This window comes from Odontesthes bonariensis, chromosome 14 (genome assembly GCF_027942865.1).
Source record: "Odontesthes bonariensis isolate fOdoBon6 chromosome 14, fOdoBon6.hap1, whole genome shotgun sequence".
NCBI lineage: Eukaryota > Metazoa > Chordata > Actinopteri > Atheriniformes > Atherinopsidae > Odontesthes > Odontesthes bonariensis.
In genome coordinates, this window is record NC_134519.1 from 34819879 (window position 1) to 34846628 (window position 26750).

General features: G+C 46.3%; 1 protein-coding gene across 1 annotated transcript in view; it reads left to right on the forward strand.

Moving 5' to 3' along the window:
• Positions 1 to 26750, forward strand: part of LOC142398439 (uncharacterized) — a 39840-nt gene continuing 13090 nt past the window's right edge. Inside the window, exons 1-2 of the mRNA XM_075482421.1 lie at positions 1 to 622; positions 1262 to 1554. Of these exons, the coding sequence (XP_075338536.1) occupies positions 1440 to 1554 (115 nt within the window). The 5' untranslated portion in view covers positions 1 to 622; positions 1262 to 1439. The remainder of the gene's footprint in view (positions 623 to 1261; positions 1555 to 26750) is intronic.

A 26750-nucleotide genomic window follows, 5' to 3' on the forward strand; every position in this document is an offset into this window, starting at 1 on the left:
AGCGCTTTGTGAGGCCAGCACCGCGCTCCGGTTTCATAAAGTCCCTGACAGGAGGAGCGGCGCGCTGTTTTTACGCATAGCCTCCAGTCCTTCGAGGCATTCAAGGAGATATTCAGTCGCTGTGTGGTACACTGCCTGCAGAAGACAGAGCAGCGCCGCTGCCTATTCGAACTGGATACCAGTGCCTAAATGATAAGATTTGTTTTTAAATAGCCGGTGTACAAAGAGGGGACGCGCGTCCGTGGAGATGCGGACATTAGCTGCATAAAGGCGTGACGCATGGACATTTTGTTCTTAGAGTGAGATATTATGACCACCGGTGCATCGTATTTCTCTGTATGAATTCAAACTCAGATCTACTCCAACCCAGCTGGCACGTAAAAAGGAGAAGATAACGAGACAATCCTGTGAACGCGCAGTCTCTCTTCGGACGTTTTGATACAGTCGCCCTTGACTTTTCTTAAAAGAGACGCAAAGCGTGTTGTAAGGAATTTCCTCGTGTTGTTATTTACTTATTAACCGTACGAGCTCTTAGGAGACAAGACTGAACAGGTTGCTGGAGGTACGAAGAGGGGAGTCGCGCCTGAAAAACTGGCTTCATTTCATCAAACGATGGATAGACGTGAGTCACCAGAGAGACGCGAGTAGATTCAGGGTAAAAAAAAAAAAAAAAAAAAAAAAAGTAAACTTCTGGCTGTCTGTCCTCCTGCCTCTCCGTTCCTCTCTCTGCCTTTTTTCTCTCTGTTGGATTGTTTATGTGACCGCGAACAAACTCCTGAAGGCTGAAGTTTATTTTCCTCGTCCTGGATAACTCCACCGCCTGCAAAATATCATATTCAACGAGTCACTCAGGCTCGTAATTTCGCCTTAAAAAGAAAGAAAGAAAGAAAGAAAGAAAGAAAGAAAGAAAGAAAGAAAGAAAGAAAGAAAGAAAAACTAAGGATTAAAATAAATAAAACATTAAGATAACCAATTTATTTCTTTTTTTAATAAAAGTTTGAATCATGTTTGGGATTCTTTGTTTGTTTTTAATTAAGTATTGTTGGAGAATTCAGGAATGACAGAAGCAGAAAAAGTCTTGAGCCATCTCACTCAAAAAGCTTCTTAACATAAGTCAAATAAAAATGTTTGATTGAAATACTGCTTCATCAGTTGCTGTTGTCTCACTGAAGGATTAACCCTCTACTGAGGGCATTAACTGTGATGAAGCTCGCGGAATATTAGCCCGTGTTTACCATCCACTTTCCCTTTTCCTGCTCAGGGTGCTGAAACTGTGCTGCCACAGAAAAAGGCATTTTGGCCGCGCACAAAGGAGCAGGAGGAGGCGCCTCCCGCATTGAAGCTGCGCCGCTTGTAGATGGATTCTTCATGTTTGCTTCAGCCTCTGAAGAGACAGTTTGCTCAGAACGTTTGCGAGCCGTGACAACACGTTGCGAAACATGACGCATCGCAGCGTATGGATAGAAACAATTATGAGCGGCATCCAACGTGGAAGAGGCGGCTCTCATGCCCGCTCCAGGGCGCACTTGGATCAGAATCCCCACGGAACGACAGGTAAGGCAGCATTCCGACTCTAATAGATGTCTCTAAAGTCATACACGCCAACACCATGGTCTTACAGTATCAGAGGCAGATACTTTGGTGCGTAATGTTGCCATGAAAGCAGAGCTGGGCTCCCGTCGACTTGTTTGCTGTGACAACACTGACACGATTGTTTGATGTTTGATTCCCTTTCCCTTCAGTGGCTTTTTGGCCGAACTGAAAAGCTCTCTGCACGCACCTGCCAACAGGGCTACACTGACTTCAGGTCACTGTGACCTGGATTCTGCAGAACTCAATTCGGATAAATTAAATTAAGTGTTTGCTTGATTAGTTCATGAAGTCAAGTTGTATGACTATATCCATATATAGAAATCTATATATGTATATATGTATATGATCTGAAGTTTTTACAGTGTGCGAGAGTGGAGGAAGAAAAATAATCAAAGTGTGTGTTTTTGCCATAAGAGGACAGGAAGTCTTCCTGTGGATTCTCTTTCATTGTTAGTTTAAAACAATCCAAGTGGCGGTCATACACTCATCCCATACATACAGCTGCATATGTTTCCTCTCTGTAAAAGGGCTTGGGACCAGATCACTTATTTAAGACTGTAGCTTTGTGAAGTTGGTGGCAGGGATGCTGTTTGAGGATTTAGTCATTATCTCACCCACAGCCTTGGTACTTTCTGTGCAGAACTAACACGATTTGTCTGCTCACAGATGAAAAAGAAATGGGATGATGTCTCACTGAGTCACACATTTGTTGATGAACTTTCATACTTATTCACTGACTCAGTGACCTGCTGGCTCGCCTTGTCGTGTACATACAATGTCACACACAGATTAGGCAGTTCCCTGATGATCAGCCTCCTGCTCTTTTTTTCTTTATTATTTAGTTTTGTCATCTCCTCTCTGAATCTCAAAGCTGTGTGTTCAAGAGCTTTGGCATCACCCGAGACATGTCACACTTCTCCACGAGCGTACCTCGCTGAATATCTGTAAAATGCACGAAGACATGCTGTGAAAGTCTTTTTTTTTTCTTGACTTGGTTTGTTTTCAAAAACTCCCAGTTTGTTCTCAAGCTAAACACAAGAGAACGGCCCCCGCTTTAGGCATCTCACACGGGCCCGTCACGCTGCCACAGCTTTCACTTCCTCCAGTCAAAGGTCACGGGGTCAGCAGCCTTGCCGAGGGTCAGGTACAGCAGACCGGCGTTTTCTCTTCACCACCGCCCTGCTGATGTGTGGTCTGGTTTGTTTTAACTGGCATGCGGCTTTACAAGAGTGAGCGTGCTGTTAGTTAGTGTTATGGGTTTAACTCTTTCTTGCTCAGATGCCGTTCCGTGGTGCTGGTCTTTTCACTGGATAAATTATTATTATTACCATTAATTTCCATTAAGGCATCCTCATAAATTGACTTTGCATCATTGTGGCTGTAAAACATCTGTGTTTATCTTTCAGTGCATCCATCTGTGGAAGCTGATACTTTTATGTACTTCATTTACTACTCCCTACATCTACTGCTACTTTAAAAAAAAAGAAAGAAAAAAAAGCAGCAGTGTGTATGCAAAACAAACAGATTTTCATTTTCTTCATTAAACCTTGTGTTCCATTAAAATAAGACGTTACAGGTAAACAAGGTATAATGGTTACACTCCTGGTATAACCAATCATAACTGAAATTATGCCAAATATTGTTCAAGTTTCTGTTCATTTTCTGAAAATGTGTTTCTAATTTTCTAAATGCAGTATTCTTCTATCTAACTATGCACTATTATGCATATATTTCCCAACAGAAATGAATATATTTGTGTTAAACCAGGTTTGAATTTTTACATTCTGTTGACAGAGACAGAATTTTTCAAAATGGACTGGATATTTATTTTCATCATTATGTCTTTGAGAAAACCATTTTCAAAGATAATCAGACTGTAAACAGTTCAATAGGCAAACATATGTTCACATATGTATAGGGATAAAAGGGGAGAGTTTGGTGTATGTAAGAGAAATACTCTGTGAGAGCTGACGTTTTTCAGATATTAATTGGAAAACTCCATATCTCTGTTTTTTTTTAACTGGAAACTTCTTTTTACCAGATTTAACAAGACAGTATGAAATCTGTCTCTTCTACTTAACTGAAGATGACAGTCTTTTAGTGACTGTTTTATGAAAGTTTGTTTTACGCAAATGCTTTGATTTAATATATCCTGTTATTTGTAAAAGAAAAGATGAAAAGATGCTCAAAACCTCACAAGTGACCAATGGATGAAAAAAACTGTGTTTTTGTGCTCATCCCAGTGATTGTTGTAATTCTGGGCTTTCCCAGATGGACAGTAAGAAAGAAGAAGCTGCAGTATTGTCAAATGTGTGCGATACTGACCATGTGGATTAAATCAAATTGTGCTGCAGGTGGAATGACATCATTAAATGTCTTTAAATTTCAGTTTTGTTTCCGAGTTATTTTGTTTATCCACACTTAGCATTTGTAATTGAGTAGCTCTTGTCTTCTTTTTTTCTTTACAAAAAGTCTGCTAGCATTAAATGCTTGGCTTACACTGGCACAAGTTGAAAGAAGAAGAATGTCATTATAACGTTGTAATATAATCTCAACATTTAAACATCTTTAAGGTGTTTTCTGTGCTACTAATTCTGCTCCTTAAAGAAAAGCGTCTTTATGTCGCTGACATTGAAAACAAGATAAGGCCCCAACTTTCTTTATATGTGAATTATGGTATGCATTATGGCATGTGCCAGAGAATGATGCAGAAAGAGCTGAGCCCTGACACAAATAAAGAGGTAGAAAGAACTCAAATGCAAAAGGTGAAATGAACTGATTGCTCAAAAGGCACAAAACTATCAAGCATCATGTTAATTCCAAAGCAACTCTAATGTAGTACCACATTGGACCATGAAAGGAGGGGACCTTCTTTCTTTTTTTTTTTTACGAATAATGGAGATCTGTCAGTTAAAGATGGATGTGTGCTCTGTGCAGGGAGCCTTGTCTTCAGTTGTGTCTCAGCGTTGGTGTGTAATGTTACTCTGGTTGTTTTGTCCCCGCACTAATGGAGAGAGGGCAGGGAGAGAGATTGATTATGCAACCTGAAGTGCCACAGGGCAACTTCAATCTGGAAGTGCTTAAAGTATGTAGCAAACCACACTGATTCCTTCAGGGCAAATTGAAGGAGGCATGATCTGACAAAAAGGAATTTCAATTTGTTAGATGTATTCCTTCAGACAAATGCTTCCCATGCTACTTCTGTTTTCTGGGTCCTTGCTTTTGTGCTGGTGGTCAGTCTCGTGTAAGTACATGGGAGAAATCGTTCTCTTTCTGTGATCTTGAATTGTTTTGTTGATGTCGAGCACTTTTCTTCAAGTTTAAACTGCTTAAATTGTTAAGAACAAAGCAGCACTTAATACTTTTGGAGCCGCTGATGAAACATGTAAATAACTCCTGTCCTTATCATGAGATCTCCCTCTTTAGAACAACTTTTCCTCAAAATGCAGAAGAATGTTAACTGGCTGAGTGTAGTGCTTGTGTTTGTGAGAGCGCTTTTTGATACAATAAGCTGTATTCTCCTGAAATTAGTGGGTCAGATTCATTAATCATAGCTTTGGAGGGCTGCTTTGAACCATCAGGCCAGGTCATTAAACCCAGTCTGTCTGGGGTACGAGCGGGCGACACGGAAACACTTTGGAGAGCGCTGGCTCAGCCAGACACAAAACACACTTAGAATAATGAGTGTGTGTGCTCGTTTCTTACTGATGGCCACTTTTTGGAGGACGGCTCTCTGCTTCAGCGTGAGCTTAATTTGAAGGAATAACCACATGAAAAGGGAGCAAGGCAAGGTTGCGAGGGTCAGGGATTTATGGGAGAGCGGATTTAGGTGTGTGTTTGGAGCTTTGCAGAGTCGGTTCTTACTCGACATATGACTTTCACACCATGTTTTGGCAGGGAAACAGCTGCTCTGTGATGAGCGTGTTTTCTATCTATCCCTTTTCATAGCTATTCTCCCTCTCTGCTCCTCTTTCCAGCCTTTCAAGTGCTGCCGTCCTCACACACACCGGAAAGTGAAATCCTACTCTCTGATCATTGTTCCAACACAGCTAAAATGTATTCCCATTTAAGGTGAGGCTCACCCAACTGCTCTCTGTGTGGCTTCCTTTTAAAACCAACTTAATCAGGTAGGAATCTGGGTTATTAGGGTCATGGACACAGGGAAACAGCCTGAGCAAGAAACAAAGCGAAGGGGAGCGAGACGGTGAGGACACAGATGTGTCTTATCAGGACGCTGTCTTTATCTGAGTGTTCATGGGAACGTGGACTCTGTGTGGCGGATGGTGGTGTCTCGTTTAATTTACCTGAACAGGTCACAAGATGCTTGTAAGTCTGTTGCTCTCAGGGTTCCTGTGTGGGTAATTAGCACCAACTGCACATCAGCTAAACAGTTAATCTTGTCTTAAGGTAGTTGTACATTGTGGAAGCTAAAGCTGACGTGGAAAATCCTGACAGGTTTATTACTCTTCCATACTGTAATCCTCATCTTCTCCTTGCTTTGCAAGTTTGCTACCTCTCGAAAGCACGAGTTTCTCTTTTATTCCCATTGCTTATTCCAACAAAGAATTTGTGGATTTGATGGTTGTGATCTACTAACATGGTGATCTTGCTAAAATAAAGAGCAGTCAGATTATGAAGAAGCTGCACGAAGCAATTATTTTCAAGATGGAAACACAAAAGAGACGCCTTAACGCCTATTGTCGCATTTATGCTACAAACCGTTTGACTCAATCAACCAGCTGAGATAGCATCTTTATTCCCCCAATGCCGGTTAGTCCATATTCACTACGGACCTAGGAACCTTTATATAAATAAATATGTTTAAAAAAAAAAAGGGTGAATAAAAAAACATTGTTTTTTCACTGTTATATTATTGTGTTGTTGTTATCTTATTATTGACCAATATGCCTGGTGTTGCAAATAAGCAACATACCAAATTACATACCAAACATACCAAATTGACTCCAAATTGACCAGGATGCCTGAATTTGCAACATACCATAATTTCTATTTATTTTTTGTGCAATTAATAATCTCAGCATTATTTACCATCTACTTAAAGGCTAAAACACACACAAAACATTTTTTTATATACAGTTATATAAATTTAGGCGTTAAGGGGTTAAATATTACATCCAGCAGATGTGGAGAGCAGCTTTTTTTTAATTTTTGTTTCAGGTTTGGTCTCCACCTTTCCCTAAGGGAAACGCCTGGTTCTTCGGCACAGCAGCTTTTCCTGCTGTCTGGTGCTCGTCAGGTGGAGTGTTTGTGGTAAAAACAGCCGCTGGCTTTATCTTACATTGAGAGTAATGAGAACATTGACCGTGAACTACGATCACAAATTTGTGTGCCTTTAAAACCAACAAGTCCTCCAACTGAAACAACCAAACTGTTGTAATTTAACTTGTTTGTTTATTCTATCAAATGGTACTTATAATGGCGTCCTGTTAAGTACTGCCGATACGAGCAGCAGGATAGATATAATTCACAGATGAATTAGAAATAAGAAACTTGTCTGTTAGGGTTAAAAACACATTGATTAGGATTTAAATACATTATTTGTTCAAAACCACCATCCCCCAAATGACTGCCATCTTTACACTTGACATGCAGTTGCTCTCTCAACCACTAAAAGGCCCCATATTCTTCCAGAATGCTGCTTTCTGGCTGCATGAACAAACAACCCATGGGATCTTTTTGTGAGAAAGACAGTCTCCTTAAAAAAAGTCAAACATATACTGTGAAGCCGAAGGAAATTGTAGAGTTTAGCAATAATTCTCAGAGGGTATGTCACTACTGACCGTTGCATAACATCCAGTTATTTTCATGGTCTCAAATTATTGATGAGTGTAGCTTTAAACTAAACCCAAAAGGTAACTAAACGTTCAAATGTTCAAATTAGGAAATTAACACTAACAGTAAAAGGTGTCCCCGTAACCTGTAACTGAACATCCATCACTTACATCAGCTTCCTGCAATTAGAAATATTTTGCGCAATAATAGATTTTTGTATCTTCTCACAGAGTGACGAAACCGGTTCAAATGACTGATGCTCTCTTGTTTTTTTCCCCTTCCAAATGAAGTGTTACTGTTAATGTTAAGCGAAGCACACTGACTTAGAGGTAGCTCCAAGGCAGAGTTGCAAGTGTGTCAACCAATAACAGTAACGGCTACGTGACAAATTTACCAAACAAGAAGTGATTAGAAAGGCATGCAAAAGAACAAAACCATGTACAAACTAAGGAAAGGATTTGATTTGAATATCAAAGACCAGTTAAACATTGAAGTATGTCGCCTGAGTGCCAACTTTAACATCACTACGGTGATATTGACTCTTTACACCACCACATCCTCAAAAAAAGGCAGAGCTGTACAGGGTTGTCACCACTGATACGTGCCTGTGTAGTACAGTATGTCTGTGGACTTTCTCTGCTATGCATGCTCTGTTGCAGATTTAGCATTCTACTCTGTTAGAACATGTGGTGTGACTGCTGGAGTCAGGTGGCTGTGGTGGTTCAGATGATAATTCCTTTCAGTTTCCGTTCAAGATTGTTGAGCTGGTCATTAATGTGTCATCCATGGCCTATGGAAAAATGCATCATGCTCATTGTGACCCACTGATCTCAGAACTTTGTCGACCCGCAGTCACTTTTTTTTTTTTTTTTTGGCAACCTGAACCAAAGCGTGTGAGGGCAGTAATCCAGGACTGTTACACTTCAAACACATTGTTCTCCACTGGAAGTGCTTCATTTATCCCACAGAAGAACCATTAAGCACGTTTCTTAAGAGCTCTGCTATTTGGTGCAGAGTTAAAGCTGCAGGGTCAGGGAAGTCAAACATTTATCACTCAGCTTTACAATCAGACAACCAATAAGTTTACCTCTAATAGGTGTTTCTAATGAAGTCCAGGTTATGCTGTTAAACTCTGCACGTAAAGCTTGAAAGAAGTACTGTTTCCCTTAATATGTAGCCTGTTAACCCTGCACAAGCTGATAATAAACCAGATCATTCCATAAAATGATAAAGATCAAATTTAAAGCTACTTTTTTTTTAACTTTCATTTTTTAGGGAGCAACAAACTGAACACATCATTCATTCCCTATGGTGTTTTTTTTTTTTTTTTTGGGAATATTTTTGTAGTTGCCATTTGCCCCAGTTCAAAGAAGAATAAACAAGTTGGGACACCGCATAAAATGCAAATCTTATCAACTAATTTCAACTGTTTAAACTTTGGTATTTTACTATTTCATGAAAAATACTAGCTCATCTTGAGTTTGGCAACATTTTTCAAAGAAGTTAGAAAGCATGGAAAAGTTGCGTGGTGATAAGAAGAAGTAACTGGAGGAACATGTTGCAACTAATTGGCTAAAATGACAGCAGGTCAATAACATGAGTTGATATAAAAAGAACACCTTGAGGCAGAGTCGCTCAGAAGTAAAGATAGACAGAGGTTCAGCAGTCTGCTAAAATACTGTATTAACACATTGTAGTTTCATTTCAGAATTATGTTCCTCAACATAAAATTGTGACTTTGAAAAACTATTTCATCATCTACAATACATAGTATCATGAAAATATTCTTAAAATCTGGAGACATCTCTGTTTGCAAAGGACCCATCCGAAAATCTATACTAAAAGCGTGTAATCTTCAGAGCCTCAGGCAGGACTGCCTTAAAAACGATATGGTTCCCTCATAGAAATCCATGCATGGCGTCAGGAACACTTTCAGAAATAAGCCCACCGTGCCATCCACAAAGGTTAAAGTTGTATCACATCAAGAAGAAGCCATGAACAGAATCTTTTGGACCAATTTCTTTTTTTAAATGGAGGGAAAGTGGAAAACTGTTTAAAATTAAAATTAAAATGATTTTGAAAGTCATGGTTGCCACGTGATCTTAAGTAAAGGGGAGAGGGACAATACTGCTCGTCATCAGCACTCAGTTCAAAATCCTGCATTTGTAATGGTTGGGGGTGCATTAGTGCATAAGAAACTGGCAATTTGCACATCTTGACCATCAGTGCTGAAAGCTTAATGCAGGTTTTGGAGCAACATGTGCTCCTATCCATGTTATGTCTTTTTCAAGAAAGACCTTGCATATTTCAACATGACAATGCTAAACCACATACCGTGTCTATTATACAATGGTATGGCTTTGTTGTAGAAGAGTCCGCATGCTGGACTGTTCTGCTTCCATTTCACTTCAGTTCTTTCAACACCTCAAAATATTTGGTCCATCATGAAATGAAGAATGTGACAACATTCTACTCCCAAAAGTGCTGCAACTGGTCTCCTCAGTACCCAGACATTTACAGACTGTTGTTAAAAGGAGAGGGGATGCTACACAGTGGAAAGCATGGTCCTGTCCAATTTTCTGAGACTTGTTTCCGCTATTAAATTCAAGATTTGCTATCATTTTTCATTTATGAGTAGGCTAAAATGTTTCCTTTGTTTGTAGTTCACTGCATTCTGTTTTTATCTTCACGTTCCAGTCATTTTTGGAATTAGTGGATGGTGTGGTGGTTCGCACCGTCGCCTCACAGCAAGATGGTTCCTGGTTCTAATCCAAGCTGGGGCCTATCTGTTGAATTTGCATATTGTTTTCATAGTTCTCTACAGGTACTTCGGCTTCCTCCCACCACCCAACAATATGCATGTTAAGTTAAGTTAATTGGTGACTCTAAATCGACCCTTGGAGTGAGTGTGAGCGTTGGTGATTGCTTGTCTTGTTTGTCTCTATGTGGTCCTGCGATGAACTGGTGACCTATCCAGGGTGTAATCTGCCTCTCACCCAATGACAGGTGGGAGAGGCTGTAGCCCCCTGCAACCCTGAGTTGGATTAAGCAGAAAATGGATGGATAGATGGCATACAGCATACCGAGTCCAACATTAGCTTCTTTTCACTTGATAATGTACAATATTCCTTCTTTTGGTGGTCTATTTGCCGCTTGATGCTCCACTTGTCACTGTTAGGTGATTACTATTATTCCAATTACTATGATTGTTAGAGCAAAATCTGCTTTGTACTGCAGTTGAAAAATGGGTGGATGTGACTAAACCAATCACAATAGACCTGAGGGATGCTGTTGGGATATACACTATATTAGCAAAAGTATTGGCTCATCTGCCTTTACATGCATATGAACTTCAGTGACCTCCCATTCTTAATCCATAGGGTTTAATATGACGTCGGCCCACCCTTTGCAGCTATAACAGCTTCAACTCTTCTGGCCAAGCTTTCCACAAACTTTAGGAGTGTTTATGGGAATTTTTGACCATTCTTCCAGAAGCACATTTGTGAGGTTAGACACTGATGTTGGATAGAAGGCCTGGCTCACAGTCTCCGCTCTAATTCAGCCCAAAGGTGTTCTATCGGGTTGAGGTCAGGACTCTGTGCAGGCCAGTCAAGTTCTTCCACACCAAACTGCTCATCCTTGTCTTTATAGACCTTGCTTTGTGCACTGGTGCGCAGTCATGCTGGAACAGGAAGGGGACATCTCCAAACTGTTTCCACAAAGTTTGATTCATGATTCGTCACTCCACTACTCTAGAGTCCAGTGGCGGCGTGCTTTACACCACTGCATCCGACACTTTGCATTGCACTTGGTGATGTGTGGCTTGGATGCAGCTGCTCGGCCATGGAAACCCATTCCATGAAGCTCTATACGCACTGTTCTTGAGCTAATCTGAAGGACACATGAAGGTTGGAGGTCTGTAGCGATTGACTTTGCAGAAAGTTGGCGACCTCTGCGCACTATGTACCTCAGCATCTGCTTCCACTTTGTTATAATACCACTGATAGTTAACTGTGGAATATTTAGTAGCGAGGAAGTTTCACGACTGGACTTGTTGCACAGATGGCATTGTTGTGGAGGCTTAACAATTCACGATTGTAGACTGGCTTCTCTGTAATGTAATCGTGAAGTGGGCGTCTGTCAGGACAGTCTATAAGTTCCACCAAGACTTAAAATGAAGAGCCAGGAAGCGGTCAATCCCTTTTACGGTGCTTCAATCCAGTCTAAACAGTGCATGGTGTGTGTGTGTGGTTCTGGAATAAACCAAACAATAATGGCCATCAATAAACAGCTCAGCGTCGTCTGTCTCTTCTTCTCTCACACGATCCGTGGCACTCTGCGTGATTGAGCGTGGCAGCACCCCCTGGTGGCTGGACCCGCTTAAATCACCTGCTCTGTTATGCAAGCCACTCCCAAATTTGCTTCAGCACATTTACAGTATTCAGTCCATCACTGTTCATTCTCTTCTGGTACAGCAGGGAGTCTAATAAGACGGCTCACAGGTCGGACATGGGTGCAGTCCCAGACTTTAACCTCTGCAGTGCCAATCAGAACCATCAGCCCCAGGGGACACCTTGTTGATTCTCCCAACAGGCCACAATGCTCTGGGCAGTTGAGGATCGACAATCATCACGATAGTATCCAGCTGAATAGGGGATGTATCTGACTGCCACATGGACCGGGTTTGTAGAGTGGGCAGGTAATGGCACAGGAACCACACCCAGAAGCGATCAGACCGCACTTGACAGAGCCTCAATTGGCGACGGCTGAGCAGCTCTGAGTCATGATATACTGCCTGAGGTAGCGAATAATAATAATGATAATAATAATAATAATAATAAATTTAATTTTTAAAAAAGCGCCTTTCTCAACACTCAAGGACACTTTACAACACATTAAAAATACAATAAATAAAATAACACATGTTAAAAAGAGGCTAGAGGGAGAATGTAGCTTGAAACAGATGGGTTTTGAGTTTTGATTTGAAGAGGGATAAAGAGCCAATGTTGCGGATGTCTGGTGGGAGTGAGTTCCAGAGTTGGGGAGCAGAGCTTTCAGTCGCTCTGCTCCCCATGGTGCTGAGACGGGCAGAGGGCACAGAGAGGTGGAGGATGACCCGAGGGAGCGAGATGGGATGACAATGGAGAGGAGATCAGACAGATATGGGGGGGTGAGGTTGTGGATGGCCTTGAATGTGTACAGTAGGGTTTTGAAAGTAATTCTGAATTTGACTGGGAGCCAGTGAAGCTGCTGGAGGATGGGGGTGATATGGTGAAAGGAGGGGGTACTGGTGATGATGCGGGCTGCAGTTTTGGACCAGTTGAAGCTTATGAAGGGATTTGTGAGGGACACCGAAAAGGAGTGAGTTGCAATAATATATGCGGGAGGTGACGAGGATGTGGACCAGGATAGCAGTGGTGTGAGGAGTGAGAGAGGGGCGGAGACCATTAATGTTACGTAGATGAAAAAATGCAGACCGGGTAAAGTTATTGACGTGGGAGTGGAAAGAAAGTGTGCTGTCGAGGATGACACCCAGACTCTTAACCTGAGGGGAGGGGGATACTGTGGAGCTGTCTATGGTGAGGGAGAAACTGTCAACTTTGGATAGGGTGGATTTGGTGCCAACAAGGAGGAGTTCCGTTTTATCACTGTTGAGTTTAAGGAAGTTTGAGGTGAACCAGGATTTAATCTCAGAGAGGCAATGGGTGAGGGAGGAGGGAGGGAGACTGGTGTCAGGTTTGTTTGAGGCCAAAACTATCAAGTGATGAAGAAAAGTCTATGGTGAGGGGAAGAGCAGTATTATCCATATATATGTTGAAATCCCCCAGCAGAATTAAATAAGGTGAGAGAGTGGAGAGGTGAGTGAGGAGGGCAGAGAATTCATTTAAAAAGTCTTTGTGAGGCTTAGGGGGACAGTAGACTGTGGCAACGATAATGGGGGTGGGTCCAGAAATTTGACAGGCAAGGCATTCCAGTGAGGAGAGAGGTGGCACAGACACCGGGAGGACCTTCCACTTCTCGCGGTAAAGAATCGCAAGACTGCCTCCGTGACCCCATCCACGAGGTTTACAAGAGTAAACAAACCCCGGAGGAATAGAGTCATTGAGCAGGGAAAAGTCACCAGGAACTTGCCAAGTTTCATTTAAACAGAGGAAGTCAAACTTACGGTCCGTAAGGATATCCTGGATGAGACGTCCTTTTCCCGTGAGGGAATGAATGTTCAGGAGACCAAAGTTAACGCCGGTGTTGTCATGGCTGAGAGGAGCGTTTGCCGACCTAGCCAGGCTGGCTAACACGCTGTGCTTAACAGTCCGGTTGGTGTTTCTCGGTGCCTGGCGAGTGGAGGACCAAAAGGAGGTAATCCCCTTGGAGCCGCCAAAGTGGAAGCCCCGCCGAGATCCACGGTGGATGTACCTCCGGCGAGGCAGACGGGCGATGTCCGTGTCGAGGTGCAGTGATGCCGGTGGCGATCCAGACCATAGTGAGCGGAGCCTGAGAAGCTCAGCGACCGAATACTGGAGGAGTCCTCCCACGGGTAGATGGAAGAGCGATAGGACAGTCCAGACCAGCAAAGACCACACAAAGACATTGATGACCCACATTAAAGAGCGCAGAGGCAACGGCGAGTAGCCGGGCTGTGTGCTGAGGAGATAGGCAGCGTTCTCCAGCTAAAGCAGAAGCACGGAGCGATGACAGCACAAATGAAGATCATCAAACAAAAGAGAGGGTTAAAATACCAGTTTGAGTTAAAAATACGGTCAATATGTGGCTGGAGTGCCGTAGAAACACGATTTTAAAAAAGAGTTGCGGGTGAGTAGCGGCAACAAAACACGCCAGCGTTCACTCAACACCTGATGATCTGAGTTCATCAGATCTCTGCTCTCCCACATTAACACTGGGCTCTGGGTCTGCTTGAGGATACCCTCAATCTCAATCAGGACGGTGGTCAGCACTTCACCACTGACACTTTGTGAGCCCAGGGTAGCAGTCGGAGCAATCAGGAGACCTGATTTCCCGCTCCCAGGAGCCTCCGAAGTGGGGAGCGCTTAGTGGTTTGAAGCGAAACTTTATCTGGTAATTTGCCAGCTGGGCTTGGAGAGAAGGATGGAAGGTTTGAAAAACTTCTTGTAATTCCCTATCTCCACCTCTGAAATTGGTGTCCTGGTCCGAGAGCAACTCTCCGCGACAGGATATGAACCTCCTTAAGACATTCAGGAAGGAGTTCGTGTTGATGCTGGACAGCACTTCAATATGGACTGGTCTTGTTGTGAGGCATTTGAAGAGCAAACCCAGCGTTTCTCATTCTGTCGACCGACTTTGACCTGCATCGGACCAAAACAATCAATCCCCGTAGAGTAGAAGGCTGGTTGATGTAGCCTGAGCCATGCAGGGGCAAGTCTGCCATCTGGGCATTGACGGGTTGGGCTCTCCATCTCTGACACTCAGGACATGAGCGCATTTCTCTTCTTATGGCTTCCCGGCAAAGAGGATCCAGAATTTCCTCCTCAGCTCCGCAAAGAGTTGCTCTGTACCAGGATCTTTCAGATCATAGTCGACATGTCAGATGAGCAGCTTGGTCACAGCATGCCCCGGGTCAAGGACTACAGGTTGGATCACACTTTACCATCAGCAGCCACCCCATGATGGTACCCTGCAGTCGCCATCACCAGTTCACTGAAGGTGCTAAACTGCTGAGCATCAGGCAAGGAATAGTTGGTGCCAGTGACCGTGCTAACCAGGCAGGTTGTAGGCCTTCGCAGCTCTTCAGCAATGCCTTTACTCATTGTGACTTAGTGCACTGGCCACTGGTCCGGTGGCAGCCGCAGTAACGGTGGTCCATGGATCCAACAATTCTCACCTGAGAGATTCTGCATTATCCATGGGTTAGGTCGTCAGCTGGGTTCTCTGATATCGGATGTGATACGGTTTTCTGCAAACACCCTAAAGCAGCAAGAGTCAGATTGGATCCAGGCAGTTGTGGAGTCAGTCCACATAACTACTCTGGAAATGTCCAATGTGAGCTCTCGGGTTAGCACGTTCGCAAAGCTGAGCGCCTGTGAGTGCAGCACACAGCTGACGCTTGGGGGCCACTCTGGACCAGGCTGTCAGGAATGCCACCTCCACATGCCCTTCTGCATCTTCTGTACGTAGATATCCCACTCTGCCATAAGCGCGTTAAGAAGTATCACAAAAGATGTGGACATCCCGCTCATTGGCTGCATGGTCCTTAGCTGGAGTAACATAGCAGCGAGGCAGTCTGATGTTCTCCAGGTGTTGTAGCTCGTTTTCCCATTCCTCACCCGTAGAGGGTCATGCCACTCCCGCTTCTTGTCCCATAATTGCTGAACAAGCACTTTGGCCCTCGTAGTTGTCAAGGTGTGGTGTAGGAGGGGAGGACACGGATGCGGACTTACAAAAAAAAGGGTGATTTATTAAACAAAGAAACAAAGTACAAACCAAAGGCGCGGCAAAGCCGGATTCAAAAACTAAACTGTGACAAAACCAAAACAAAATCACTTGACATGGCATGGAATAATAAATACTTAACTTGGTCAAGGAGTTGTAGCATGGCATGAAGGGTCAGAAACAAACAAGGAACCAACTTGACTTTCAACAACAGCAACATCAACATCAACAAAGATCCGGCCAAACTGAAAGGGGAGGCAGGAAACTAAATAGGGAGTGAGAGTGATTGGGGAGTGAGTGCAGCTGAGGGAAAAAACACAGGTGAAGTGAGTGAACTAATAAACAGAGTGCAGGGAAACTAAGGCATGACAAAAACTAAAGATGGACTGAAAACAAAAGCATAACCTAAACATGAAAACTAAAAACAAGAGTCTCTGGGCGTGACAGAGCCCCCCCCTCAAGGGGTGGATCCCAGACATCCCATAAAAGTCCAAGGGTGGGAGGGAGGGGCTCGAAGCCGGTCGGGGAACCAGAAACGGGCGTGGTACCCGCTTCGGGCAGCAGGAGGCAGTGGTCTGGCGGACGCCCAGACCGCAGACGGCGTAGCAGGAACAGGCAGTGGTCTGGCGGACGCCCAGACCGCGGACGGCGTAGTAGGAACAGGCAGTGGTCTGGCGGACGCCCAGACCGCAGACGGCGTAGCAGGAACAGGCAGTGGTCTGGCGGACGCCCAGACCGCGGACGGCGTAGTAGGAACAGGCAGTGGTCTGGCGGACGCCCAGACCGCAGACGGCGTAGCAGGAACAGGCAGTGGTTTGGCGGACGCCCAGACCGCAGACGGCGTAGCAGGAACAGGCAGTGGTCTGGCGGACGCCCAGACCGCAGACGGCATAGCAGGAGACGGCGGTGGTCTGGCAGACGCCCAGACCGCAGACGGCATAGCAGGAGACGGCGGTGGTCTGGAGGACGCCCAGACTTCCGTCGGCGTGGCGGCAGGAGACGGCGGCGGTCTGGCGGACGCCCAGACTTCCGTCGGCGTGGCGGCAGGAGACGGCGGCGGTCTGGCGGACGCCCAGACTTCCGTCGGCGTGGCGGCAGGAGACGGCGGCGGTCTGGCGGACGCCCAGACTTCCGTCGGCGTGGCGGCAGGAGACGGCGGCGGTCTGGCAGACGCCCAGACTTCCGTCGGCGTGGCGGCAGGAGACGGCGGCGGTCTGGCGGACGCCCAGACTTCCGTCGGCGTGGCGGCAGGAGACGGCGGCGGTCTGGCGGACGCCCAGACTTCCGTCGGCGTGGCGGCAGGAGACGGCGGTGGTCTGGCGGACGCCCAGACCGCAGACGGCGTAGCAGGCACAGGCGGTGGTCTGGCGGGCGGCCAGACATCCCGTGGCGTGGCAGCAGGAGGCGGTGGTCTGGCGGGCGGCCAGACATCCCGTGGCGTGGCAGCAGGAGGCGGTGGTCTGGCGGGCGGCCGGACCCCCGATGACGTGGCAGCAGGCGGTGATCCGGCGGACGCCCGGACCCCCGATGACATGGCAGCAGGCGGTGATCCGGCGGACGCCCGGACCCCCGATGACGTGGCAGCAGGCGGTGATCCGACGGGAGGAGGAGCCGGGGACCGTCCCAAGGTCGGACGGACCTCCGACGGGGGGGGAGCCCCCCCTTCAAGGGATGGATCCCAGACATCCCCAAAGTCTGGGGGTGGGAGGGAGGGGCTCGAACTAGTGAGTCCATGGGCTCTGAGGCTTTGTGGGGGGCTGCCGCCTCGTGGTCAGGCCCTGTGGCCTCTTGGTCGTGGTCAGGCCCTGTGGCCTCTTGGTCAGGCCCTGTGGCCTCTTGGTCAGGCCCTGTGGCCTCTTGGTCAGGCCCTAAAGCCTCTTGGTCAGGCCCTAAAGCCTCTTGGTCAGGCCCTAAAGCCTCGTGGTCAGGCCCTAAAGCCTCGTGGTCAGGCCCTGTGGCCTCTGGAACGGCTGGGGCCGGGGCCAGCTCTGGAACGGCTGGGGCCGGGGCCAGCTCTGGAACGGCTGGGGCCGGGGACTGGGATGCTGGAGTGGTGAGGGAGGGTGTGTACAGCGCAGCTACCTTCTGTGGCTCCATGCCAAAGATATCCAGCATAGCAGCGCGCTGTACACACCTCACCTCTGCCCAGATATGCGCCACTCCTGACATGTGCCGGAGGACCTGCTTTTGTAAAAAAAAGTCAATTAGCTCATTGGCAGAGTTCAGTTTCTCCCAGGAGGTGCAGCTCGATCCCGCGAGGCACCAGAAGTCCCCAGCCAGCTCCCAGAAGGCTGTGTAGTCCGCCGCGTCCATTTCTGGCCGGATCTTTCTGTCAAGGTGTGGTGTAGGAGGGGAGGACACGGATGCGGACTTACAAAAAAAAGGGTGATTTATTAAACAAAGAAACAAAGTACAAACCAAAGGCGCGGCAAAGCCGGATTCAAAAACTAAACTGTGACAAAACCAAAACAAAATCACTTGACATGGCATGGAATAATAAATACTTAACTTGGTCAAGGAGTTGTAGCATGGCATGAAGGGTCAGAAACAAACAAGGAACCAACTTGACTTTCAACAACAGCAACATCAACATCAACAAAGATCCGGCCAAACTGAAAGGGGAGGCAGGAAACTAAATAGGGAGTGAGAGTGATTGGGGAGTGAGTGCAGCTGAGGGAAAAAACACAGGTGAAGTGAGTGAACTAATAAACAGAGTGCAGGGAAACTAAGGCATGACAAAAACTAAAGATGGACTGAAAACAAAAGCATAACCTAAACATGAAAACTAAAAACAAGAGTCTCTGGGCGTGACAGTAGTATATGGCGTGAGGAACTCTATGGGGTCATATTGGCTGGCCAATACCTTGTAGATGTTCCGCATGGTGGCAGGAGAGCGCACCAGCGGTCGTGACATATACTGCAGCGTATCCGAGTGGTATAAATAACGCAGCCCCAAGGCAGGTTCTTGTGGGTCCATGTCTGTGTGGTTTAGCAACTGTTCACTACTCTCTGACCTGATCTCCTTGGGCAGGTGGCCGATGACATCTGGCATGCTGCTGGCCCACTGTCGCAGTTCAAAGCCTCCCTCCATTAGCATCCCCCTCAACTTGTCTACGACATCGTTGGCCACATCTGGAGTTGGGAAGCTCTGTAGCCAGTTGTCCACATAGAAGTGGCTCTCAAAGGACTGACGCTCTGCATCCCCATGGTGGGTTTTGTCATGTACATGCCTCTGTAGTGCATATATGGCACAGCATGGGAACAAGTAGTCCCGAAGGGCAGGACCTGCCACTCACACACTAGGTTGGGAGTCTGTATGTAGGTCATGCCAGAGAAAGCGCAGCAGAGGCCGGTCACCAGTTTCTCATTTCTGTATGGTAGGGTGTCCAGTTGCCAGAGCTTCTCTACCTGATTAAAGAATTCAGCAGCAGGGGAGGTGGTGGACATGAACAGACACTGCTAGGCGGTTGTATTGTTGGACAGACTTGACTGGCCCTTGCAGTGTCCAGCCAAGTCTGGTCTTCACTGCAGCTGGCCTCCCAGGCAAGCTGAGACAGAAAGGTTCAATAGGAGTCACCAGATGTGGACAGTCAGAGCCATGTAGTGTTGTCACATCCTGCCGCACTGTTCTTATGGTGAAGGTCTCTGCAGTTCCCTAAAGATGCAGCCCCTGAACAACCTCCTGGTGGAGGATCGTCCTCTCTGAGCCATCATCTAATACGGCGTATATGTCTCCAGGGTGTGGAGACATACGCAATGGCACCTTATGACTTTTTAAAAGGACCTGATTGTAGCCAGCGTGTCGATCCAGGTGCAAAACATCTGTGGCTGACTTCAACTCTGCACCAGTCCCATTCCCTGTAGCGTGATCATTTCTGCCAGACCTTGAGGTGCTTCCCCTTGCACATCTTGCATAGGACTCTCAACCTACACTGGGCGGGCTGATGATGCCGGCCACAACGCCAGCAGCGATTATTGGGCTTCACCCAGATCATCTTCTGTTCCATTGTTAGTAGCTTGAAGTTAAAACACTGATACAGGAAGTGTTGCGTGTTGCTGCAGTAGGCTTTGGGCTTGTCCATGGTCTCTTGGTGATCGGAGACTTCAACTTGACCTGCTTTGGGGTTGGTGTCATGGGCGGTACCATGCAGCACATTCATGGTCTTCCTGGTGGCTCTCTCATCCTTGTCGTGCTCCTTCTTCGCGCTGCTTCTCCGTCCTCCTGGATTTCCAGCTCATAGTCAAGCCACTCCGCGAAATCCATCAAAGACAGGATTCCCACCTTCCAAGAGTGAAGGTGACGTGGAGATCCTGGGGCAGTTTCTTCAGTAATCTGGCCACGTGAGACCCACACTTTAAGATGTGCCCATCTTCACCCAGCTGCTCCAGTGTCCCGACTAGAGCTCGGACTCTCAGAGCAAACCACCTGAGTGCTACGGTATCGCCAGCTCGGATAGCGGGCTCCTCCATGAGCTCTACGATCCACTGTAGAGACTGCTGATGGGGCTGACCATAGTGTTTGGTCAAGGAAACCATAGTGTCAGAGTACGGGAATAAGAAGTTGCTGTAGGAATCGGCTATCAGGAGAGCCTCTTCAAAGTTGAGGTGGTCACAGACCACTTGGAACGTCTCCGTCGCATCAATAGGAAGAATGTTATCGAGTGCAAGCTTCAGTCTAGAAAACTCTCAGGGGTCACCCTTTGTGAATTTAGGGATAGATGGCGCTGGGCCCCTATATGTCCTGTCGTTGCTGTTCGGCAGTGGCAATGGCACTGTAAGGAATTGGATTAATGGCTAAATTACAATAAGACTGAGTTATTAAGTTCATGTATGCACCTTAGTTTGACAAAAAATTGGACCGGATAGGATTACTCGCAGTCGGATTAAGACCCCGAAATAACTCGGTTGATAGTCACACTAAACGTGCTTGTAGATGGAGAAGCACGTGGTGAATTGGACTTTGTGTTCTGCGCATGCTTGAGATTTTTTCCCGGGGTCGTGAACTGGAAGTAAAGGAGACAATATTACTGTTGTTGTCGCCGCCGTCAGAAAGAAACAAAAAACGCTATGGAGAATGTGCCGTTGTGCATCGCGTTTGTGCAATAACCATGCTCATCACAAACGAAATGTAGAGGGACATAGCTTCATCTTGCTCTTTGTTCGCCATCTTTCTCGAATGCCTTAGTTTGTTGTTGTTGTTGGTGGTGAAGAGGTCAAACCGGAAGTGGCTCCATTAGCAATACAGTGGAAACCGCTTATAGTGGTCACGGATATAGTAATCAACCGCTTATATAGATCAAAAGGCTTGGGACAGAATCATTTCTATACAAATGCTGTTTAAATAATTCGTTTATAGTAATCAAGAAATCCGCTTATAATGTTAATTTTTGGCCATTTTATGAATGTAAACATGTGTAAAAATAATTTTAAAACTACGTGTAGCTATTTTATTTTTTACTCCCTTGATTCCTTTCTGGACGTCTGCTTCTGCCCTATGCTTCTGCCTCGCTAGCTAACGTAACGAGTTGACACCGGGCAGCAAGCAATCATGGCTGGAAAAAGGAAGTAATTTTCTCTGAATGATAAACGTAGTCTCCTCGAGGCATATGACAAATTACCAAAAACGAGCCAACGAGATGCTGTGGCGAAGCTTGGCATTCCTCAGGTGCTTTGCCCGGGCGCCGTCGTTTTCTTTCTTCGTCGTTAGCATTCATGACTGTCTCTCGTTGCTTAATTAGACTACACATGGTAGCCTGAGGAATGCCAAGCTTCGCCGCAGCATCTCGGCTTGCTGCCCAGTGTCAACTCGTTATGTTAGCTAGCGAGGCAGAAGCAGACGTCCAGAAAGGAATCAAGGGAGTAAAAAATAAAATAGCAAAAAAAATAAAATAATACAAATTCGGTTTTAGTAATCAACTGCTTATAGTGTTCAAATTGGCTCTGGACCAACGTGATCACTATAAGCGGTTTCCACTCTAGTTGAAATGGGTACAGCGCCACCTATCGTACTGAGGTATGTCCCAATGATTCCATTTATTCACCGCCATATACACTTGGATAATTGCCTTTGCTCAAATAAGGAGCATAATCCAACTATAGCTATAATCGAATTAATCTCATTATTTAGACCCACTGACTGATGAGGTTATCCGTTGAAGGTGGGTGGGGGTGCAGCTGACGGCAGCACAGTATCATATCGTGGTTCTGCCAGCATGGATGGGGCTGACAGTCGTGCTTCCAACTGCTGCAGACATTCTCTGAGATTCTCCACAATATCAGCAGGCTGCCCTAAGGGTGTAGGCTGCACCCGTGGGGGTCATAATCATGATCGGAGAAGGCTACTGGTGGGGGAGGCAGCGGCCAATCATTGTCTGCTATAGCCCTGTCCTGTACTGCGGGCGGGCGGTGAAGCTCCCTTCCTGGAGGTGGCGGTGCGGCCTGCAAGGGTGGTAGTGGCATAGACCAACTGTACTGGTCTCCTGGCTGTGGATGACGTGTTCCCGGTGGTGGATGGAGCATGGGGGTTGGGACAGTGGGGACCTGGTGCCCTCTCCTCTGGTAGGGGGGTGACTCTCTTGCGGATGGTGCAGCAGTGTAGGCTGTAAGGGGCTGCACCACTCTTGTCCATCTGACGTCTCATGCCCATCACCATCAGCTGCAGCCTCCTGTTATCCTCTTGTATTTTCTGCAGCACATCCATGATTGCAGGTGGGCCCTGGCTGTGGCGTACTCACATACACAGGTGCTGTGGCTCCGAGGTGACTGGGAGATGTCTCTACGAGCTCAGCAGTGTGATGCTGTAATTGGCGCTGGGTGAGGGGTGTCATCTCGGCAAATCCCTCTCTATACCTTCATTCAGACTCCCCTATTGCAGCAGGGGTGCTTAGCTTACAGCCTATGCGAGGGTGTACCTTCCTAATCTTCCATGCATCTTTGTTGTCGCGCTCGTCGGCGTGAGCGTACATCTTCCCTTGGGAGAACATGAGCCATTTTGACATCGTAATTACTTTATCCGGCTCGAAGGACCATATGTTTTGGAGGCTTAACGATTCACGATTCTCGACTGGCTTCTCTGTATTGTAATCGCGTAGTGCGCGTCTGTCAGGACATAGTCTATAAGTTCCCCCAAGACTTAAAACGAAGAGGCAGGAAACGTCAATCCCTTTTACGGTGCTTTAATCTAGTCTAAACAGTGCACTTACAGGTATGGTGTGTGTGTGGTTCTGGAATAAACCAAACGATCATAGCCATCAATAAACGGCTCACAATATATTTAACCATAGCACACAATCCAAAAAATAACGTAATTAGCATGAACATATGAACATCATATACTGAAAGGCACGGCCTGATTGAGTGCGGCAGTGCCCCTGCTCTGTCATGCAACCTTCAGAACAGGCATCCCATCACGGTAATTCACTGAGCTCCTCAGAGCGACCCATTCTTCCACAAATGTTTGTAGAAGCCTTCTTTAAATACAAAAAAACTAAATTATATTGTCAAATCTCATGTGGTAGTGTATATATATATACATGTTTGAGGGGCGAGACTCAGAAAGAAGGATTGCTGGTTGAGGACTATGGACTGATTATGGACTATGATTCCGATTAGAGAGTCAAGGTACTTTGACAGAGAGATCTGTGTGTGTGTGCGTGGTCTGAAAATATATAGTATAGCAATAAAATGTATCAGAAAATATGCTCAGAATATTATTTAACAGTTAAATCAGAATAAACATTCATAAATAAACTGCCATATGATTTAAAGTTTACCAGTAATATCCCTTACTTATGTACAAACTATTACTTAAGCATAACACAACAACAGAAATGCAATCCAATATAATTGGCAGAGGAACAACTTAACGTTAGCAGAGGCAAAGCATGCCTAACAGCATTGGAGCCTTACATATCGTAGTAACCACACAAAATACTTCCATGTAATGCAAACTGGAATAAATGATCAAATTATCCATGAGGGCATTTCCTCAAGAACGCAAACAAAGTATGAGAAACACAGAAAGTCCATGCAGCTTCACACAGTCTGCTCACTTGCTGGTCTGCTGCTCATTAGTGTGGCTTAACATGCCCTGATCTGTTCAGCCACGTTACTGCCTTTCACCAGTAGATGGTGTTTCACTTGTCATATATGTATGTGGTCGGTGCCTGTCGTGGCGGCAATCCCCGAACCCGCTGGTGGACCCCAGTGGTGAGGGAGGCCGTCAAGCTGAAGAAGGAGTCCTATCGGGCCTTTTTGGCCAGTGGGACTCTGGAAGCAGCTGATGGGTACCGACAGGCCAAGCGGAACGCAGCCTCGGTGGTTGCTGAGGCAAAAACTCGGGCTTGGGAGGAGTTCGGGGAGGCCATGGAGAACGATTTCCGGACGGCCTCGAGGAGATTCTGGTCCACCATCCGGCGGCTCAGGGGGGGGAAGCGGTGCACCGTCAACACCGTGTATGGTGAGGGCGGGGCTCTGCTGACTTCAACTAGGGACGTCGTGAGTCGGTGGGGGGAGTACTTCGAGGGCCTCCTCAATCCTACCGACACGCCTTCCGATGAGGAAGCAGAGTTGGGGAGCTCGGACGTGGGACCTCCCATTTCTGGGGCTGAGGTTGCCGAGGTGGTCAAAAAACTCCTCGGTGGCAAGGCCCCGGGGGTGGATGAGGTCCGTCCTGAGTTCCTCAAGGCTCTGGATGTTGTGGGGCTGTCTTGGTTGACACGCCTCTGCAGCATCGCGTGGACATCGGGGGCAGTGCCTCTGGACTGGCAGATCGGGGTGGTGGTCCCCCTCTTTAAAAAGGGGGACCGGAGGGTGTGTTCCAACTATAGGGGGATCACACTCCTCAGCCTCCCTGGTAAGGTCTTTTCGGGGGTACTGGAGAGGAGGATCCGCCGGATAGTCGAATCTCGGATTCAGGAGGTGCAGTGTGGTTTTCGTCCTGGCCGTGGAACAGTGGACCAGCTCTTCACCCTCCGCAGGATCCTGGAGGGAGCATGGGAGTTCGCCCAACCTGTCTACATGTGTTTTGTGGACTTGGAGAAGGCGTTCGACCGTGTCCCTCGGGGACTCTTGTGGGGGGTGCTCCGGGAGTATGGAGTGCCGGACTCCTTGATATGGGCTGTTCGGTCCCTGTATGACCGGTGTCAGAGTCTGGTCCGCATTGCCAGCAGTAAGTCGGACATGTTTCCTGTGAGGGTTGGACTCCGTCAGGGCTGCCCTTTGTCACCGATTCTGTTCATAATTTTTATGGACAGAATTTCTAGGCGCAGCCAGGGCGTCGAGGGGGTCCGGTTTGGCGACCTCAGAATCGGTCTCTGCTTTTTGCGGACGATTTGGTTCTGTTGGCGTCGTCAGGCCGTGACCTTCAGCTCTCACTGGAGCGGTTCGCAGCCGAGTGTGAAGCGGCTGGGATGACCATCAGCACCTCCAAATCTGAGACCATGGTCTTCGGCCGGAAAAGGGTGGAATGCTCTCTCCGGGTCGGGAATGAGATCCTTCCCCAAGTGGAGGAGTTCAAGTATCTCGGGGTCTTGTTCACGAGTGAGGGACGAATGGAACAGGAGATTGACAGACGGATTGGTGCGGCGTCTGCAGTGATGCGGGCTCTGCACCGGCCCGTCGTGGTGAAGAAGGAGCTGAGCCAGAAGGCGAAGCTCTCGATTTACCGGTCAATCTATGTTCCTACCCTCACCTATGGTCACGAGCTGTGGGTAGTGACCGAAAGAACGAGATCGCGAATACAAGCGGCCGAAATGAGTTTCCTCCGCAGGGTGTCTGGGCTCTCCCTTAGAGATAGGGTGAGAAGCTCGGTCATCCGGGAGGGGCTCGGAGTAGAACCGCTGCTCCTCCGCATCGAGAGGAGTCAGATGAGGTGGCTTGGGCATCTGGTGAGAATGCCTCCTGGACGCCTCCCCGGTGAGGTGTTCCGGGCCCGTCCCACTGGGAGGAGACCCCGGGGAAGACCCAGGACACGTTGGAGAGACTATGTCTCTCGGCTGGCCTGGGAACGCCTCGGGGTCCCCCCAGAAGAGCTGGAGGAAGTGGCCGGGGACAGGGACGTCTGGGTCTCTTTGCTCAAGCTGCTGCCCCCGCGACCCGATCCCCGGACCAGCGGAAGATAATGGATGGATGGATGGATGGATGGATGGATATATGTATGTATGTATGTATATTATGGCATGCCATTAAGGAAATTAATCTTTGAATATATGGAATGCATCCTTGAATATATGGAATGAACCTTGAATATATTGAATGAAACTTTGAATATATGAAGTGAAACTTTGAATATATTGAATGAAACTTTGAATATATGGAATGAACCTTGAATATATTGAATGAAACTTTGAATATATGGAATGAACCTTGAATATATTGAATGAAACTTTGAATATATGGAATGAACCTTTGAATATATTGAATGAAACATTGAATATATGGAATGAAACTTTGAATATATTGAATGAAAATTTGAATATATTGAATGAAACCTTGAATATATGGAATGAACCTTGAATATATTGAATGAAACCTTGAATATATGGAATGAACCTTGAATATATTGAATGAAACTTTGAATGTATGGAATGAACCTTTGAATATATTGAATGAAACTTTGAATATATGGAGTGAACCTTGAATATATTGAATGAAACCTTGAATATATGGAGTGAACCTTGAATATATTGAATGAAACCTTGAATATATGGAATGAACCTTGAATATATTGAATGAAACTTTGAATATATGGAGTGAACCTTGAATATATTGAATGAAACCTTGAATATATGGAATGAACCTTGAATATATTAATGAAATTTTGAATATATGGAATGAACCTTGAATATATTGAATGAAACTTTGAATGTATGGAATGAACCTTTGAATATATTGAATGAAACTTTGAATATATGGAGTGAACCTTGAATATATTGAATGAAACCTTGAATATATGGAGT